The 21,514-nt window shown below is 45.2% G+C and overlaps 1 protein-coding gene across 1 annotated transcript in view; it reads right to left on the bottom strand.

The window, feature by feature from the left end:
• Positions 1 to 3,891: 3,891 nt before the first annotated feature.
• sdc2 (syndecan 2) overlaps positions 3,892 to 21,514 on the bottom strand; it is a 53,835-nt gene continuing 36,212 nt past the window's right edge. Inside the window, exons 2-5 of the mRNA XM_056298344.1 lie at positions 14,595 to 14,709; positions 13,284 to 13,453; positions 9,052 to 9,181; positions 3,892 to 7,211 (exon numbers count right to left, since the gene is read on the bottom strand). Coding sequence (XP_056154319.1) covers positions 7,048 to 7,211; positions 9,052 to 9,181; positions 13,284 to 13,453; positions 14,595 to 14,709 — 579 coding nt within the window. The 3' untranslated portion in view covers positions 3,892 to 7,047. The remainder of the gene's footprint in view (positions 7,212 to 9,051; positions 9,182 to 13,283; positions 13,454 to 14,594; positions 14,710 to 21,514) is intronic.

The following is a 21,514-nucleotide window of genomic DNA, read 5'->3' on the forward strand; positions in this document are numbered from 1 at the left end:
TGGTTGTTTATGATTTGGCTCAAGTGCAGGTAGTCACCTGTCTCTTACGCTGCTGTTCAATATGGTTTTCACTGTTTACTGTGCCTTCCAGTGAGAGAAAAGAGAAAAAAGAGCCAATTTATTTGTTCATTGTATTCTTACAATGAATTGTATCCATACAACGAGTGTATCCATAGGAGTGGTGGGCAGCTGCAGCACCCGGGGACCAACTCCAGTTCTTCTTTCCAGGGGCACAGACAGGAGTATTAAAACATGCATGTCTTCTTGATGGTGGGAGGAAACCGGAGCACCCGGAGCAAACCCACACAGACATGGGGAGAACAATGTAAACTCCACACAGAAAGGACTTGGGATGGCCTGGGGTTCGAACCCAGGACCTTCTTGCTGTAAGGCAACAGTGCTAACCACTGGGCCACCTTGCCCAGTTGTGTGTCTGTGGTTAGATCAATATGAGAAAGTTGTGAGCTGTCCCGGTCATTGCTCCACCCCCTCTGCCGATCCGGGGAGGGCTGCAGACTACCACATGCCTCCTCCGATACACATGGAGTTGCCAGCCACTTCTTTTCACCTGACAGTGAGTAGTTTCGCCAAGGGGATGTAGCATGTGAGAGGACCACGCTACCCCCCCCCCAGTTCCCCCTCCCCTGTAACTGGCGCTCCGACCGACCAGAGGAGGCGCTAGTGCAGCAACCAGGACACATACATACATTCGGCTTCCCACCCGCAGACACGGCCAATTGTGTCTGTAGGGACGCCCGACCAAGCCGGAGGCAAGACGGGGATTCGAACCGATGATGCCTGTGTTGGTAGGCAACGGAATAGACCGCCACCCTACCCAGACACCCTTGCATCTTCAGTAGTTCTGAGTAGGTTAATTCATGGTGGCACACAAGAAATAAAAAAGTATTGAAAGCACAGAGAACGTACTTCTCAGAGCAACAAGCGCAACCACTGTGCCAAACTTGCATAGTGTAGCTTTAACATTAATAATAAAACATCTGCCATGAGTGTCTTCTGTCGAGATGTGTAGGGCTAAATTTGGGCTGAGATTGGAAAATTGGACTGTGTGTGTGTTACAGTAGAGTGTTATGTCTGCTGTCTGTGCGGCTGCTGCAGCGCTTTCTGCTTTGGTCACGAAGGTGCTACGTGTCTACCCCAGCCAGGCCCAGGCTTAGCCTCCAGCCATGAGCTCTTATGAGGCCTGACAGGCTGTTTACCTTGGACGCCATTTCCTTGACGTTTCTGCATGGTTTGGCGCTGACTAACAGTTGATGGCCGGCTACTTTATTGAATTAGCTCTGTCCTAGCTACACAGAGAGAAAGGAATAAAGTGAAGGAGACAGAGGGACAGATAAACAAAGAAAAGGAGAGAAAGAACGAGTGAAAGAAACCGAAATATGCCGCCTGTAATCTCAGAAACATACATCCATAACCTTCTCTGCTCATGTTTCCGTTGAGAGCGCCATAAATTTATGTTCCCCTGCTGACATAAACACACAGTGACCCTTTACCCTAACCCCGACATAAATACAAACGCAGCAGCAGCCGTTGCGGGGCGTATAAATCCTGGTTACACTTTGATACATTCTGGAGGCTGGATGGGCGAACATGCGCACGACGACTGGACAGAGATGGGAATAGATGGATTGAGTAATGTGTGTTAGAGAAATAGCTTCAATGGAGATGTCTTTTCCTATTGGTGCGCTGCTTCACCACTCCCCTGAATAGTCCCTATCCTAGTGGGGGGCCTTGTACAAACTGCCTCAGAGCAAATATCACATACCGTATTAGAACATACTGACCTGGTTCCTTAGAAAGAGGAGCATTCATTTAAAACAACATGGCAAAAACCAGCAATAGCTTCGTCCTGAACCTGCCGGCCACACCCCCTTAGGTCAACAATAAGAAAAAACAAATGCACGCATGTGGGCACAGTCACGCACACACAAGCACACATGTACGTAGGGATGTATGCTACACAGGCAGGCATGCACATACACACATGCAAACTCTTACTCGTGCACATGCATGCATGCACGCGCACGCGCACGCGCGCACACACACACACACACACACACACACACACACAGCTATGTTGTGTACTAATGCATACATACCCTTGTGCTCCAAGCTAACATCCCTAGATGGATTCCTTGCACATCTAGGTCTTTCACGGCTAACATTCCCTTTTCAGCATGAATTAACCCATTCTGATGAGAGCTTGCAAAAACCCCAACATGCCGGTATGAATCAATTACCCTGGCAGGGAAAAAATGCTGAGAGTGGAATCAATGAAAAAGCTTTTTAGAAATTATATATTGTGGAAGGAGCCCAAGGTGAATTTGTATTAAAGTCGATTCTCCTCACCCGCTTTCTTTTCTCACACTTAAATATCTTTGTTTAACTCAGAGGAGATTCAGAGAGAGGGGGTGGGAAAAAAAAGAGAGGCTACTCTTTCATGAGACAAACGCCTGCATAGCGTGTGCGCCTTTGTTGAAGCCGTGCGATTCTTGAAAAGTGTGAACTGCGAGGTCTTTGTGCATTCATTGGATGAGTGCATGCATTGAAATGTCGTGCCCCGCGTGCTATCTATGAAAAAACAAACCAATTACTGATCCAAATTTTTGCACCCCCCCGAAGACTTCCTTATCGTTTGTGACAGCATCACCAGTTTCCCATCACAATCTGTGGCCCCACTCAAGATATGAAGCCACCCAACGATTCTGGACAAGATTAATCCCTGTCATTTTTTCTAATCTCCTCCTTTAACTGGGTCAGATTAGGGCACTGAAAAGATACAGCGGGGCACATAACCATATTACTCATCTCCGCTCATAATCTGCGATCAGTCCGGAGCTTGTGTGAAAGCTACTCTTCAAGTAAAGGTCAGAGAGTAGATAACTAAAGAGTATTAACAGTGGCCCCACATCTTCCATTTCATACTTCTGTTTTCTGTTTATAAGCACAGACACACGCCTTATCAAGGCAGATGTGTAAGGTTGCAATATTAATAAAGGCTTAACCTTATTTTAAAGAGTCATAGAATAAATTTTTAATGCAGCATTAAGTAAAGACACACAGTGGCATCTACTGTTAACAGTCTGTATTCTTCCATGAGACCTATTCTTGCAAAAACTGAACCTAAAGCAAAACCCACTGTAATTATGTGCAGGTGCTGCTGTAACGCTGATGGATGATAATTATACTCGTTCATTTATTTGTATAGCATCTTTCTGGACATTCAAGGACCCTTCGTAGAGATGCTTGAGCAATGGATTTTAATGCTGAAATTACACACAAGGAAATTAACATTTGACCCGCAACTGACCAACAACAGTAGAGGACTGGTCATACTGGGTCACTCCCTGATGTGAATAAAATAAAACAATGCCGCAAACTAAATGCAAAGCTGGGCATCGCTGGAAAATTTGTAATCACCCCCCCCCCCCTTTATTCTCCCCAATTGTATCCGGCCAATTACCCCACTCTTCCGAGCCATCCTGGTCGTTGCTCCACCCCCTCTGCCGATCTGGGGAGGGCTGCAGACTACCACATGCCTCCTCCGATACATGTGGAGTCGCCAGCCGCTTCTTTTCACCTGACAGTGAGGAGTTTCACCAGGAGGACATAGCGCGTGGGAGGATCACGCTATTCCCCCCAATCCCCCCCCCCGAACAGGCGCCCCGACTGACCAGAGGAGGCGCTAGTGCAGTGACCAGGACACATACCCACATTCGGCTTCCCACCCGCTGACACGGACAATTGTGTCCGTAGGGACGCCCGACCAAGCCGGAGGTAACACGGGGATTCGAACCGGCGATCCCTGAGTTGGTAGGCAACGGAATGACATCACTTTTAAAACAAAATGACACACAGAGATGGATATTAGGCCACAATGTTTATTCAGTAGTGTTGTTTCAACTTATAGGTACAATACTGTCAGCTTTTGTAAGACTAAAAAAAAGTTACCATTACAGTCATCTGTGCTCACAGAATGCCAGTCAAGTCATTTCCACCCCTCCTTTGTGTACGCGCCCTTCTCCCGCTCGCCTAGAGCAAGTACATTTCCAAATGGTAGGCACTTTGAAGGTTTAAAACATTTGTGAATATACATTTATATATATTTATATATATATAATATATCTTTCCATATACTAATAAGCAATTGGACTCAATAGTCAGGTCTCTAATAAGAAGAAAAAATGATAAGAAGAGGGAAAAAAAAGAAGAAAAAGACACCATGATGTGGCCAAGGTGGTGGAAGCAGGGTTTGCGACGATTACAAGAATAGAAATACTGTGAGTCTTTGGGTTTTTCTCATATGCAACTCAGTACCTTGGTGCCTTGGGTACCAGTACGTACCGGAGAATGCTCGGAGGAGGCTGAGAGAAACAGGGTTGGGGGGTATAGGGTTGGCGCCGCAGGACAGAAGGAGGGAGAAGGGAAGAGAGGAGGTGAAGTGATAGGAAAAGGGGATAGGAAAAACTACAGCCGTGTGTGTGGGTTGTGCAAGTTTAGAAGATGACAGCATCTATCTACTTCACATTACTGTACAACTGGAAAAAAGGCAACTTTACAGCCTGCCGGACATAACTCCTGTCTGGTTTGAGATGGCATGTTTGTGTAAAGTTGACATACATTAAAACAAAGAGGTCGTTATGTATGTGTTCATACCATTTGCTTTCACTAAATATCAAAGCTTCATTTGCCTGTCCAATTTGATGGCAGCCATTTTGTGCCTGTACATTACGTCCGGCTGGATTGGGGATGGAAAACGGCATAAGTTAAAACGATCCGATGTGTAACTTTTACACCAGGTTGACAACCTTATTCTCTCCACAGATCCTCGCTAATTGACGATAAATGGGGACGACGTGCCACGTGCAAAATTACAGGCTGCAAACACATACTGATGCAAAGCTTCATTCAAATGCAAAGAATCGACCACAAAAACTCTAGACGCTTGAAGCAGACCTCAAAGTTAACGCCTTGCCAAAGACAATATCTTACTGACCGTCACTAAGCACCCAGGTCTTCCATATACAGTTTAGCCTTATTCGTCATTCAGTAGGGAATCTGCATGAAAGCCATTTTGTCTCCACAAAGGAGTCCCGGTAGCCTCGAAAAGCCAGCCCACACATTTTGCTTTGCTCATTGTGGTCTGACAAGGCTCAGTAGGCGTTTGTTTGTATTAGGGACGTTGTCGATGGGTATAGACCATAATTACTCTGCGGGTAATTGAATCAGCCTTTAACCAGTCAGAGTCGCAAACCCCATGACGCACAACCAGAGCGCCACATTCCTACACGCTGCTACGGCGAACGCCGCTAGCGATATAGCAGGTTAGTCGACGTGGCTCGTTATTTTGTCTGCACGTTTCTTGATGGCGTTGTAAATGTCTTTGATAAAACTAATTCTAAAGCAGCATCATTGCTAACCTCTCCTAGCGTAGCCATTGTTGTAGTTTTCAGAACAGGGCACCGCTTGTTTTCCGGCAGTAGCTAAGCCGCTCCACAGTTTCCTGACTGAGCCAGCTTCCAGCGGCCGGGCTCAATGGATCCCGGGCGGACGCTTTCCCAAACGCAAAATCTCTCATCGTGAAAACTGAGCTCGCGAGACTTGGGCTGGCTTCGCGAGGCTGGCGAGTCCCAGCGTGGGGTGCTGGAACAACAGAGCGGGGCCTGGTTGCGTGTTTGCGCCCAGGCACCAGCGGGATAGCGGGGGGGCCAAGGCCCTCAACCGAGAGGCTCTCTGGGCCCGGTGCATTCTCGCTGACAATAACACCAGGCGCTGGGCGGGCGGACCGGCTCGCTCACAAGCTACCCCGGGTAGCTCCAAACAGCTGAGTGAGAAAAAGAGGAGGGGGACCAACAACTGAACTGGCCTCGCTCCAGACTGGTTAGAAAGAGGGGGAGAACAAGGGAGATCTGGGTATAGAGGAGGAGGCAGTCAGAGTAAACAGAAGGGGACACATCGAGGGGTGTCTAAGGGCCAAAATCCCTCAAAAGAAAAACAAAAAAACAAAACCCTCGATAAACACTACATCCATCCAGAGCTCCATGAAACCAGCGGGGGAAAGCAATACAGTGGATGTATGAGTAAAATCCACTGCAGTTAAAAATGGAGGAAAAAAAGTAAGAAAAATGTCCACAAGATATCAAGTAGAAGTGAGCCGTGGGATATTTCTTGAGCCCTGACACATCTTAGCCTTTTTAAGACCAATTCCTGGGTATGAGAATAATAATGGTGCAGAAAAGAAATGCTGTTTTCAGAGCGAGGGCTACATTGAAAAGAAAGCAAACAAATAAACAATACATAATGAAATGCTCACGTTTAACTAAAAACCAATGTGAGAGCAAAAAAAAAAAAAAAAAAAAAATAAAAAATAAACATTGTAACCTGAAGGGAGAACATTTACATTGACCGTTATCAGCGTTAATATGAAGACTAAAGAGCTTCATCAAAACTACAAAGGCATTTTTTTTAAACATCAGAGAAAAGATAAATTAATGAAATACACCTTTAGAGATCAACATCAGACATGCTAGGACAAAATAAAAAGAGAAAAAAAAAGAAAGTAGGATCAATACAGAATAATTATTTTCAATTATTTCCACTTTTAAATTTTTCTTTACAAATAACATACTGCTACAGTTAAAAAGTAGTCAGCGACTAAAAACAGCTCCTTTGACAGAAGACAGATGCGATCGGTTTCCTCGCCTTTACAGATCCTGTATTTGTTGTTTTTTTTTTTTTTTTCAGCCTTTTCAAATAATACACAAAATGTTTAAATACACTGAGATTTGCCATAAAATAAGCAAAGCTTGGCTTTCATTTAAAAAAAAAGAAGAAAGAAAAGGTCTTAATTACAATACTCTATGCAAAAGCTTTCATTTATGCTATTTTGCCTCACTCAACTTTATAACTTTTTGATGTAGTTGTTTCTTGTTGCATTAAAACAGGTTTGTTTTTTTGTTTTTTGTTGATGTGTACTGCCGGTCGACAGTCACTGGGGATTTGTCAGTGTGGTGGTGGGAAGGCAGGGGTTTATGCATAAAACTCCTTGGTTGGGGCCTTCTGATAGGCTGCGCCGGAGGGCTTCCTCTCCCCCAGGTCGTAGCTACCTTCGTCCTTCTTCCTCATGCGGTACACCAGGAGGAGGATGAGGAAGATGGCAAAGAGGAAGCCGATCACTCCACCCGCGATTACAGCTGTGAGAGAGAAAGTGAGAGATCACAAGAGAAAAGACGTTGAAGGTTATATTTTTTTTAATTTAAGTCAACCGTGGAGTGAAATTAAAGGGAAACGATTTTCAACACTATCTCACTATACAGCACGTGTGTGTGTGTGTGTGTGTGTGTGTGTGTGTGTGTGTGTGTATGTGTATATATAGTGGTAATGCTGAAAATGTGATTGTTTCCCTTTAAGGAAATTCTGAGTGAAATCCACTGAGAAATACCTCCCTCCATGGCCTCCAAACTAGCCCTATTTCTCCTTACTAAATCTCAACATTGGCTTACTTCACCTTCTCCTCTAATTAAGCCTGTATGAGGTTGTTTACAGCTTCCTAATCTGTTTCGGGTCCCTGACAGTAAAATAGCCTGGGTCGCACTCCACTTTGGGCTGCCACATGTTGACTGGCCCAATGGCCCCATGGGGGGGAAAAACTGGCACGCTTCCAGCTGCTGAGCTCCCAAGAACATGCACCACAGTGCTGATTGGTGGATGCAAATTTGATTATGGACAATTCTTATCACTGGAGTCATAACGGTGATGGAGTGGAAAGTGTAGAAGGTAAGAGGACAAGAAAAAAAAACAGTATGCGAAAGGTTTGTTAGGCATGTTTCTACACTCGGGGCGCCCTCATCTTTCCAAAAGGGACCCGGTCTCTGCAGACGGAGGGCGAAATGACCTCAGATAAAAACCACTCAGGGAACCTTAGTGAGGCTTTTTTGGGCAATAAGTGAGAATTTTGCACGAGTTGGCCTTAACAAATCTTATATAATCCCCTTTTATGTACCATAAGTAAACTATACATGTGAAGAAAAAAATTCAAATCCAAGAACAATAAACAAAAGGTGAAATAAAAGTCTATCAGCTGGGTAGAGGGGTGCAGCAAGTTCTTGTGTAATCATCTAATTCTCTCTTGATTTGTCCTTGTTTATGCTGATTTTAGAGACTAACAACACCAGATGGGTTTCACAACACAAAAAGCGAAATGCCAGTCAATGTTCGTCAGAGACGTGCGGGGAGAGAGAAATGGCACGAGAGAACAGTGAATTCCGGTCAGATCTGTTTCCCTTCCTTTCTCCTGCACGTATTAGAAGGCAACAACGCATTATTTTGAAAAAACCCTGTGCTTTGAACTCGACTAGATCCCACAGAGGGCTGCAGAATGAGTTTATTCCAAATACTTATTCTGAGAGGATCAAGTGTGAGACAACGGGGTGAACATCACCTAAATTTCCAAAACTGAATTGTGTACCAGAAATATTCTGACGCAATGTTCAGTATGGGAATTTGAGACACATTAGAGAGTAAACACTGTTTACGGAGTATCAGTATCATTCATAAAAAGCGTGAAAGAAGTTATTGGCTGAGCACCAAGCTGAAGAGGCCGCTTTCATTATGAGGCTTACATTCTGAAAACTGTGCATAGGAAGCAATTAAATATTGACTGAACCCTGACAACATCTGTGCAGTGCTTTACATAAAACAGATCTGAGTGTTTCCTCTGGCAGGGAAGCTGCTGTAGCGCCTAACCAGCATCTAAATAATAAAACAACTTCAGCCCGAACACAAACTGCAGTCCAATCAAGTTACCATTGATTGAGCTGCATCTCTCTCAATCTGTGACAGAAATCTTCCAAACCTTGAAAGTTTGCAAGCCAGCAACTCTACATTTTACCTCTAGCAATGACAGTAAGCGTTAGCGAATTTTAGACTCATGTGTGCATCTGCATATTCGGTCCCTGGTGTACCCAGGTGTGTTCCCCTGGCAAAGGAGCAGTTGGTTTTTTGTGTGTGGTGTGTTGCTGTCGCGGAACATACCTGCCAACACCTCTGTCCTCTGGAAGAGGTTTTCAGAGTGCACCTCGATGGGCTCCTGGGGTGAGCCAGGGGCACTGGTGGTGCTGGTCATCTGGTTCTTACGCATGTCCTCTGTGGCTAGTACTGGAGCCTGGAGGGAGGGAAGGAGGGGATGGAGATGAGGTTCAGAGGGAAAATGTGCAGTGTGAAGAAAGGAATGGAAACAGTGTGATGAGGCAGAGAGTGAAAAAGATAAAAGATATTAGAGGTTGATTAATAGCACAAACACCTAGCTACATATAACTGCCTCTCTTTGGTATTCCTGTGTCTGTAGGCAAAAAGTAGTGAGAAAAGAAAAACTGGAATTTTTTGACCTATGCTCTATTTTCCTGTCATTAAGAATCAAACCAAACGATGGGTAGCGCAATCTTTTTAAATTCAGTCAGTATTAAGCAAGCTGACATCAGCCAATTGCTGCGCACCAAACTGCAATGTAATCCTTCGGGACAATTGCGCTCACCAAACAAGGTCCACTAAAAGAGCACTAACTTATTTTGGCACTAACAGGCCCACAATTGTTAAGAGAGGAATCTTAAGAGTCTTAGCCATATCAATCATGACGTTATATAGATATCAATCCATTTCTAACTCGGAGCAGAAGTCTCGCTCTGTAATCCCGTGAGGAGTGAGTTGCTACAAGAAGACAACAGTGGAAGCGCAAGAGAACTGCAAAAAATAATATATAAAAAAGGTCTATCACTGCGCTAACTGATGATACTGGAATTGTCTTCATAACAGTGTTTTCAGACATTGCTTAAAACATTATGAGCCTGTTAGTGCCAAAAAAAGTATTTGCTGAGCAATATTAGAGCTGCAGGATTGAATCGCAACTTGGTGTGCAGCGGTCGGCTGATGCTGGCTTGCTCAATACCGAATGAATTTAGAAGATTCTGGTACCCATCACGCGGTTTGACTCCTAACATTAGAAAAATAAGGCTTAGGTTAAATAATACCAGAGTTTTCTTTAAGGCAGTTTGGCGTGATCCCCGATTCTCCGATGTTATCAGGACCTTAAATATTTAGCAAAAGAGGGAGGAACCAGAATGCCACTGGTTCATTTCCTGCTGGCTTAGCTAGAGGGTCAGGAGAAAGAAGGAGGGAGGTGACCGATATGGAAGTTAGCCAGTGAAACATAAGATTTGTCCAAGGGGCTGGCAAAAGAACAAAGTGGATCCAGTCCAGATTGCCCAATGATTTTTACAAGGAGCTAGTCAGGGAAGCAACGCCACAAAATGGAGCCCAGCCAGTGACCCCATGGTTGGGCTGGCAGGCCAGAAAAGGAAGCGTAGGATCTGGGATGGATCTGATGCATCTCACAGCTTTTCCAAGAGAATAAAAAAGGGTGCAAAGGACCAGGATGGAACCGAGCCAATGTGTTTGGCTTAGTGAGTAGTTACAGGGGGAAAGGGGAAAATGGAATGGGCCCAGAGAGTCTTACGGCCTGGCTTAGAGGGTTGAGACCTGGAATACTAATCCTAAACAGATGTAGAGGCCATTGCAGTACAGTAAGAGTGCAATGCCGACGTGAGATCTGAGATAGTTCCAGGATATGTGATTATGACTGAGAGAGATATAATCCTCCATAATGTGCAATGGGCCAGAAACACGGAGAACTGACATGAGCACTTGATCTTTATCCTGAAAGCAACCTCAGTACTCCTGGTATTATGAGAGATTTTGATAACATGCTGGGTCAGTTGAAGACTTACTGTGTAATCTCTCTCTCTTTCTCTCTACCAAGTCATGATGGTGATGGATAACCTATTGTTGCATAATGTCATAATATAATAAACATAATACGGCCAGTCTCAGAATATAGAACAATACCAAAAACAAAAAGGCTGGTATTTGCAATATTGTAGCACCAATTTTACATTATTATTATTATTATTTAGTTGGCTTTTTTTTTTTTTTTGCAGATTGGATTTCACATTTTTTGTTTGTTTAGCTAATATGGAACACATAATCTGACTGACCAATGCATAAAATACATTTAAATTATGTATACATAATTTGATATTATCTACTACAGGCTGGGGTCAAACAGTATATTCTTATAATTCTTAGCATTCTGTTAAATCTACCTGAAGACTCTAATGGGTGTTGTCCACTGCATGAAGATAAAGTAACATAGAGAATGATCTAATGAATTGGCTTTAAAATAGTCAAGGCATTCTGGCAATCATTGCATCATGATAGATGGCAATCCTCAACCTTATGTTGTTCTTTTTTTTCCCACCCCTTTTCTCCCCAATTGTATCTGGCCAATTACCCCACCCTTCTGAGCCATCCTGATCCTCTGCTGCACCCCATCTGCCGATCCGGGGAGGGCTGCAGACCGCCACATGTCTCCCCCGATACATGTAGAGTCACCAGCCACTTCTTTTCACCTGACAGTGAGGAGTTTCGCCAAGGGGACATAGCGTGTGGGAGGATCACACTATTCCCCCCAGTTCCCCCTCCCTCCCGAACAGGCGCCTCGACCGACCAGAGAAGGCGCTAGTGCAGTGACCAGGACACATACCCGCATCCAGCTTCCCACCCGCAGACATGGCCAATTGTGTCTGTAGGGACGCCCGACCAAGCCGGAGGTAACATGGGGATTCGAACCGCCGATCCCCATACTGGTAGGCAACGGAATAGGCGGTCTATTCCGTTGCCTACCAACATGGGGATCGGTGGTAGGCAACGGAATAGACCGCTACGCTACCCGGACGCCAACCTTATGTTGTTCTAAGTAGATTCAAGTAACTGAAGGGACCAGCGCTGCCCGTGGACAACAGTGCCCACAACTCCCTGCTCAACCTCGCCCACTGTAATAATATTGGTTACAGTAATACTGTATCCAGTGATGCAATTTCGTCCTTAAATCCGCGGGGGGTTTGAAATTCGCTCCCTCTTACTGTGGACCATGCACGCACAAGCACTCGAAGATACCCTTTCTGCAGACCATCAAGAACAAAGGTCTTCACATACCGCTGGCCACAGTTCACAGAGCCGCTAATCAGCTGTTATAACCTGTAAAGTTTTCCTGCAAAGACACGTAGTTCCCACACAAAGAGAAGGCATCTGATTCCCTTTTATTTCTTAAGTGTCTATGCAATCGCAACTGAGACTCCTTCAAGATCGTCAGATGATGAACGGAGCATTGAGAAATGTCGAGCTGCCGGGAGAAAAGACTTAGTTTTTTTGTCTTTGCACCTCTGATCGCCGTGTAAGAGCAATCTGAAACAAGGCTGGTATCTGGGCGCAGTTAGTCTGAATGGTGTCCTTACAAGATTAAGCCTTAGTGTTTCAGTGGTAGCATTCATTTTAACAGTCGTCTAGTTATCTCACGTGACAAAATTGTCGTTAGTTGATATCTGTGATCTAGATACACACCATGATTCACGGTGGAAGTGTTACATAGGCCGATGGTTAGTTTAATTTTTTTCTTATGTTTGAATCTTCCCTTGTTACATGAGAAAAGTACCATTGGTTGGATTCATTTGCTATTCAGCTGCACACACTGATCCACATAGAGTTGCTAGATGGACCGTCTATTTCTTTTGTTTATTTGCTACTTCCATTTTTTTTTCTTTCGTTTGCTACCTTGGTAGATAGATTGTGCATGCAATCTCTCTATCCTTTTCTCTTTCTCTCACTCTCTCATTTTGGGGGTGATGTGGGGGGGGGGGGTCCGGCCAATTACCCGACTTTTCCATGCCCGGTCATTGCTCCACCCCCTCTGCTGATCTGGGGAGGGCTGCAGACTACCACATGCCTCCTCCGACACACGAGGAGTCGCCAGCCGCTTCTTTTCACCTGACAGTGAGGAGTTTCACCAGGGGGATGTAGCACGTGGGAAGATCATGCTATTCCCCCCAATCCCCCCCCAAACAGGCGCCCCGACCGACCAGAGGAGGTGCTAATGCAGTGACCAGGACACATACCCACATCCGGCTTTCCACCCGCAGACACGGCCAATTGTGTCTGTAGGGATGCCCGACCAAGCCAGACAGGTATCAAATCGCTGATCCTCGTGTCGGTAGGCAACGGAATAGACCGCCACGCCACCCGGACGCCCAGTGGTTAATAGTTTTATGGAACTGATTTGATAACCCTATTGCACACACAAACAAACAACCCCGTGTCTTCTCTCCTGCACCTGCCACTATACTTAGGACAGGGTGATTTTATCTGGCGTTTCTTACTTCTGTTCTGAGTGGTTTCTTGGGTGTGTTGCCTCCGGTCGTATCTCTGACAGTGGCGGTCTCCACCCTTGGCGTGAATTTGGTGGAGTCCTGGGTGGGTTCTGCTGCTTTGGGCTCGATGTACACCATGCTGACGGTGACCGTCTCCTCCACCACTTCCACACCTCCACCTAGGAGAGGGAAGGTAAACGCCATCAGGTCAACACATGACCGTGAATTAAAATACCAGAGGCCTTCCTATCATCAGCTCTGTTAATGCTTAAGGTGAAATAAACTATAGCGTAAATGATTAGGTTAACACAATAACATAAATAAACCTGCGTATAATAATAATAATAATAATGACAGAAATAATATAATGAATAAATAATGTGCTTATATACCGAATGACCTTCAACTGTGTTAACATTATTATTAGCAACTAGTATGAAAGTTATCGACGTGTAAAATTAATTAAAAACTATTCGATGCATAATTATTGTTTACAAAAAATGGTACGATCCAAAGTAACGTCATCAACTGGAGGAGGTTGACGTGAAGTGTTTTACCACCATGTTTTCTCAGTAAATTAAGCATTACTTTCATGGATAATTAAATACAGCACGCCATTCTTTAGGTGCTTCATTGTGCATGAAAATACTTTCAATATGACTGCCATAACAAATGCAGAACAACATGATCAAATGAGCAAAATGCAGGTACACATGATCATAACCTTTCATCCATGGGGCCATGTTGTTTATTTTACACGCTAGATTTGATATGAATATATTATTTACAGTGGTGGAGGCGAGTAATGATGTGGGCACTTGATATTGGGAGGTTTCTTGCACATGTTTTCTTTCTTTTCTCATTTTACCTTACCTGACCCGACTAGTGTTGCAGCCACACGACACTAAAGAAAGAGATGCTTCTCCTTCTGACCCCAGAATGCTCCACATGTACTTAACGCAACTGGAGCAGAGAAGCTACTAACAAAAGACATGGCAAATTTTGTGCACATGCCCGTGGCGATGCGGATGACAAGATAATCTAAATTGAACTTGGGAGGGGAGGGAGAGAGAGAGAGAGAGAGAGAGCGGGGGAGGGTGAACAGGTTGCATATAAAAATGGTAATGGGAGACAAAACTTAATACTTAACCTGAAGCAGGCATTAAAACGAAGTTGTCATGTTGTCATCACACCCTGGGCTATCGGCCTCCTGAACCTGCGTTGATATTGTGTGTGTGTGTGTGTGTGTGTGTGTGTGTGTGTGTGTGTGTGTGTGTGTGTGCCTGTTTCTGTGTCTGTGTGTATGTTTTTGTGTCTTACCTGAGCCAGAGCCTGAGTTGAAGTCGTCGTCATCTTCAGGGTAATAGCCCCCTGAGCCTGTGTCATCCAGGTACAAGTCATCAGCCTGAGAGGAGGGTTTGGCTGCTTCTGCTATCTGCAAAACAACAATAAAACAACACATTCTTCAGAGTGTATTGTTTCCATTATGTGACTATTATGTTCTGGGATGGGACAGGATATGAGGTTCTCCAAGTCTTCATCTGAAAAGAGCCGCGAGAACGCCAACAAAGCCAAGGGCTTGGCTGGTCTTAAGAGCACAGTTTCACTACTTGAGTAATTATGCAAAGGAAAACTTGCATAATGCAGAAAAAACGAACCTCTAACAGGATTAAATGGCCTCCTGACGGATTCACCAGATGTGAATCAAACAGAGGAGAACACGGAGGGGCAAGTTTTAACTCTGCACTTAAAAGCATAAGACACAAAAACTTTGCTCTGGGGTGTCCGGGTGGTGTGGCAGTCTGTTCCGTTGCCTACCAACACGGGGATCGCCGGTTCGAATCCCTGTGTTACCTCCGGGGTCGGGTGTCCCTACAGACACAATTGGCCGTGTCTGCGGGTGGGATGTGGGTGTGTGTCCTGGTTACTGCACTAGCGCCTCCTCTGGTCGGTCGGGGCACCTGTTCAGGGGGGAGGGGGAACTGGGGGGGAATAGCGTGATCTTCCAACGTGCTACGTCCCCCTGGCGAAACTCCTCTCTGTTAGGTGAAAAGAAGCAACGGGCGACTCCACATGTATCGGAGGAGGCATGTGGTAGTCTGCAGCCCTTCCCGGATCGGCAGAGTGGGTGAAGCAGCGACCAGGACGGGAAAGAGTGGGGTAATTGGCCAGGTATAATTGGGGAGAAAAAAAAAGGGGGGGGGGCACAACTTTACTCTAAGAGTAAAGCTTAATTACATCCTAACTTAAATATCATTGATGGTATCCATTCAAAAGCCCTTAGAAAAGAAAAAAAAACTATGGTTTGATAAATTTACCATACCTCAGAGACTGTAAACATGACCACAGTCGACCACAGTCAACCACAGCCATGGTTTGCAGCCCAATACTCCTACCCAACAACTCTTTACGTCATCTAGGGCACTGAAAAGCACAGGTGGGAATCCATGTTCAGCTGAGGGGTGTACAGACACGAGACGTTCTACATCAACAGACCACCCTTTGTTCCATCTATGACTTACAGCAATAACCAACTACCTCCCTGCATATCTGTGTTCGGCCACAGTGGCGTGTAAGAGCACAGGTGACGGTGCCGTCCCAGTGTCCTGGTCTCCCTCAGCTCTGATGTGCAAACAACCTGCCAGAGGGCTGTGAGTGTTGGGGCTCCGGCTTAATGGAGTGATTGGTTGAAAAGACCAAAGTGTCCCGGTTGAAAAGTGTCTGTCTGTCTACAAAGCACCTTTTAGGCAGCGAATTTAGACTTTAAGTAGTAATTAGAGAAGCAACTTCTGCTGTAAATGACTTAATGACGTCTCACAAGGTTGCGTAGTATAAATCGACAAAACTGCTGTAGTCATTTTACAACACTATGCAGAGAGATGTGTTTGTGACTGCTGTGTGTGTGTGTGTGCGCGCGCGTGCGTGTGCATGTATGCATGTGCATGCGAGCGTGTGTGTCTGTGTGTGTGTGAGAGAGGGGAATAGCTAGGAAAGCATCCATGGCAACCTCTATTCAACCTTTATTCGCCAATCTGTGGCGGCTGTATTAGCTCTTCTATACTGACGGTCCTGCTTTAGAAAGGCACCACAAAAGACAGACCCCACAATATATCATCCCTTTGCGAGTGTGTGTGCATGAGCGCGTGTTTGTATAACAGAAAGAGTAGGCAAGAGTGCGTGCACGTATGTGTGTGTGTGTGTGTGTGTGTGTGTGTGTGTGTGTGTGTGCGTGTGCATGTATGGGTGTTGTGCCCATTTAGCCGGTCGCTACAGTTTTGGAGCTGGTCGGGAGGATGTTTTGCTCGCAAACCTGGTAGTGAATTAAGTTGGATTAGAGGAAACAGACCCGTGATTTGACAGAAAAGGACCAGGGAGCAGTGCTTATTGTCACGTTACGAAGAACTGAAACGGCACACTGATGAAAAAGCTGGTGCTTTGGGATGGGAAACCCCCACTGGCCGGATGGGCCTTGTAGAAGTTGTCTTGTGAAAGGTAGAGAAGTAGAAACAAAGAGGAAGAGACAATGAAAATGGGAGGGGTGACTACACATGTCTGTATTTCGGTTTGGATTTAGACCTCATCCCTGTCTGTTTCCGCCAACATTCATTGTGCAAATGTTTAACTCGGTGTTAAACAAGCTTCTGTGCGCTTGTAGGTATGAGATTGTGTGTGTGTGTGTGTGTGTGTGTGTGTGTCTGACTGAGGATGGTGATTGAGTGTGTTGATTCGCCAGAGGGGGACCTGACATTTTCCGATCACAAAGAAAAGAGGAGTTATGGAGGACACATAGCAAACAGCGAGGTGGCGAGCAAAAGGAAGACAGAAAAGCACAATGAAACGGAACAAATATCTCTCTCCTCCCCTCTCTCTCTCTGCCCCCTTCTCCTCTCTCCCCCTCTCTCGCGCGGACTGACCCTGACGTGCAGAAGAAAGGCCTTTCACTGCTTAGCTGGCTGATCAAAGCAAAGAATTTGCTCAAAGCAACTTTATCTGAACCTTCCCTTGCCTTCTTCTCCCCCATACACTATCCAGTCCACACAATCCAGTCCACACGGTCCAGTCCACACGAATTTGTGCACTGGTGATATGAGCACAATGGACCAAAGGGAGGCAGACCACAAATCAAATGGCAACAATGGGCTCTAATGAGATAGAGGCCACACACCCCGTATGCATGAGTAGACATGTTTACACATGTATGTGTGCGTTCATTGATTCATTGATTTCACATATACACATACATGCAAGTGGGGCGCTAGAGCGCAGACGTGGGGCTGCAGAAAAGACGGACACACACGGAGAAAACCAAAGGTGTGGACATCAAAGCGTGAGTTTGTTTTGCCTCGATCTGCAATATGTTACACATCTTTCATCTGGGTCTCAGACTTGTTAGCAGACCCGTCCTCCTAGAGATGGAGAACACAGGCAAGAACGTGTTTAATCACCCGACCGCTGAAACTCCCTGGCTGATAAGAGCAGTAACTGGCAACAATTTTGCAACAATAAAATGGGATTTTTGAATTTTTGATATTTAAATTTTTCCAACATGTACATTTTTTTAATCTGATATTTGATATGTTGACTTCCAAGGTTCCCTCATACTAGTAAAAGACACCCCCGCTCACAGACACCAAATCCGACCTGAGAAAGGAACTGCTCTATCTGAACTTGACAGATGTCATGGACTTCATCTCTCTCTCACACCACACACACACACACACACACCATGTCACCCTATACATGTGGGGACCCCCTCATTGACTACATTCATTCCCTGGCCCTTAACCCTATCCTTAACCATCATAACTACATGGCTTACCCTAACCTTAGCCTAATCCTCATTCTAACCTTAACCCTAAACCCAAGTCCTAACCCTGAAATAGACCCTTTTCCTCATGGGGACCCATAAAATGTCCCCACAAGGTAGGAAGTTTCAGGGTTTTATATCCCCATTGGGATAGAAATACATGTAGCACGCACGCACGCACGCACGCACGCACGCACGCACGCACGCACGCACGCACGCACGCACACACACACGTACATCTTGATAAACTTTGCTCTCTTAGTCAGTGTTGCCATGTACAGGTAAGGTTTCCCTCCAGGCCTAATCACACAGACTGTAAGCTGGACCAGAGACAACAAACCAGGTATGACAGAGTGATACCTCACTAATTAATTAGATGTACTGTTTGTAGAGATCACCCTTGTTCCATGGTCACATGACTTGCAGCGCCGCTGCTTGCTCTGACCCGCAGGGCTGCCAAAGAAAATGTCTTAACTTAAGCTGCAGAACGTTTCTCTTGTCAAGTGTTTGATTTCCTGTGTTGGCGAGCCAGGTTTGAATTGATTCAACTGCACAAACCTTATCGGACTCACTCCTCCTTAGTCATTCATCAAATCAACGACCCTGCCTATTGCCTCATTTGAAAATTAGTAACTGAAGCTTTCAGGAGACAATGACAGCATCACAAGAAATACTTTGTAGTAACCTCACTTCAAATTGTAAACGAGCTGTTGTATTGTAGGTCTCCATCAAAAAAACACGATTTAAACGTTCTGTGACATACTATACAACCATCGAGAGAAACCCAAATCAATGATATAATGGTACTGGTAGCTAGGTGGGTATACTGTGGCGTGTGATAACACCATCCTAAATATTTTAAAGGCCTTGAAATTAGTCTTGATGTTTCGACAAAGAGTTGCGTTATTTTCCACAAAAATGCAAATATCTAAACCAAGAGAGCTAATAGGCCTTTGCATAATTAAATTGATTCTGTTTTGAGACTGTGTCAAATATGAGTTACTACATTAGCTGAACATTCGGGCCAAAAGCTCATATAATGGTTCACGAGGGCATCCAGAGTTAAATGCAGTACATACTTGTATGGAATACAAATATGTACTGAAATACTCTTGCTGCTCTTCACGAACAAAGCCCAGCTCTCCACAAGGTCCATTTTGATGGTGGCATTCTTTGAACTCAAGTGGAGTTGCAAGGCTAAATGAAGACCAGGCTTTAATTCAGAGACAAGAGGTCTCGAGGCTGTGGATAAGAGGTGACAAATGGTAACGCTACTGCTCATGGTCACAGGAAACGTTCATTACCATTTGTCTCCATCACCTCCATCTATGTGTTTATAAGGTGTGTACCCATGTGCACTCTTTATGCATTTGTAAGCATGCCTGTTTGTATGCATAATGTGTGTATGAATACACACACACACACACACACACACACACATATTGCAGTGCTGCAGTTCAAAGGCACAGGGAACAGTGCTTATACCTTACGTGCAAAGAAAGCACAACACAGGTTATTATCTCACACATGAAGCCAAGCTATTCCTGCACACATCACACTCCATATGTGCCCCCCCCCCCCGCCGCAGTTGACTGGCAGTAACTAACATCAAAATCAGAACTATATGTTACCCCTCTTCATGTAATTGGAGGGAATGGCAGGAGAAAATCCATGCTGCCTGGAGCCAAACCATATGCACTGAAACATTGAAACATACTCACTCACTCACACTCACACACACACACACACACACACACACACACACACACACACACACACACACACACACACACACACACACACACACACACTTAATTTCAGCACCTTAACAAGCATCACCCAGCCAACAGAGCCTGAGCAGTCTGATGGGCAGCAGCAGGTAGGGAGAGAGAGAGAGAGGGGGGAGAGGAGAGAGAGTAAGAGAGAGAGAACCCCCTTTCCACCAAAATTGGTATAGGCAATTGGCTCCTTTCCCACTGTCAGTAGACGAGTATGCCTTTCTATTTTATGTCCTGGTGTGTCACTTTCGATGTCACGAACGTGCCGGGTGTCATGTTTCCATCAGTGCTGATCAGAACTGGAATACCCGTGACTACTGCAAAGTCATTTGTCCCAGGAATGAATGCCAATTGTAACCTTTCCCAAAAGCCAGATGTTAGTGGGTGTTGGTGGCTTTTTGACCAGTGGGAAAGAGGCAGAGAGAGAGAGGTGGGGGAAGCTGCCATGATAGGCTGGTAGCTTGTACAGCCTGACCGATAAATCGGCATTCCGATATTATCGGGTGATATGAGCTAATTGCAGATAAATCGGTTGCGGCATTTATAACTGCCAACAAATAACAATTAAAAAAGAAATGGAGATACGGAAGATTGTCGTTGCGTACTTTGCAACGCCACTCTTAGCAATGCATGTGTTTGGAATGCCACAAATCACAACAGTCAGCTGACCCAAGCAGACTCGAGCACAGTAGACCACAGTGAAGTTAGTTATAAGTTGGATAATCAGCGGACATTCCCTCCAGATCTAGCGGCTTCCCCTGTGGTTAAGAGCGAGTGCTCAGAGGTGAGCTAACTGTCCTCTTACTGCCAATTTCTTCTTCTTCTTCTTTCGGCTGCTCCCGTTTGGTGTCGCCACAGTGGATCATCTGTTTCCGTCTCTTCCTGTCCTCTGCATCTTCCTCTGTCACACCAGTCACCTGCATGTCCTCCCTCACCACATCCATAAACCTCCTCTTTGGCCTTCCTCCTTCTCCCAATATACCCAGCATCCCTCCTCCACACATGTCCAAGCCATCTCAGTCTCGCCTCTCTGGCTTTGTCTCCAAACCGTCCAACCTGAGCTGTCCCTCTAATATACTAATTACCAATCCTGTCCATCTTCATCACTCCCAATGAAAATTTTAACATCTTCAACTCTGCCACCTGCAGCTCTGCCTTCCTGTCTTTTCGTCAGTGCCACTGTCTCCAAACCATAGCCCAAACATAGCTGGTCTCACTACCATCTTGTAAACCTTCCCTTTAACTCTTGCTGGTACCCTTCTGTCGGCTCTTCTCCACCCACTCTACCCTGCCAACACTAGGTGAAACTGGGTAAGAAGAAGCCGCTGGATCCAACGTGAATGTCTGTCAAATATTCAAACTCAAACTAACTTCACCACGGTGCAGAGTAGCCCATGACGGAGATCATCTGGATTCATGGTAAATTGATAATTGTCACGTGAAATACATTACTTGAATAATAATAAATATATCATCCATCACCATCACTTCTGCTCTTAGCCTAAATAAACCTGACTTCATTCATGTCAGCTACGCCTGGATTTGCTGCGTGAAAGCCGGTACGGTCAGTCAAACATCAGAATTACGTTTAACGTTAAGGTGGTTGAGTGGTGGAGGCTAAGCTGTTGACAAACACGATTGTAGGTTTATTTATG

Source organism: Lampris incognitus, chromosome 18 (assembly GCF_029633865.1).
Source record: "Lampris incognitus isolate fLamInc1 chromosome 18, fLamInc1.hap2, whole genome shotgun sequence".
In the NCBI taxonomy this organism is placed as follows: domain Eukaryota; kingdom Metazoa; phylum Chordata; class Actinopteri; order Lampriformes; family Lampridae; genus Lampris; species Lampris incognitus.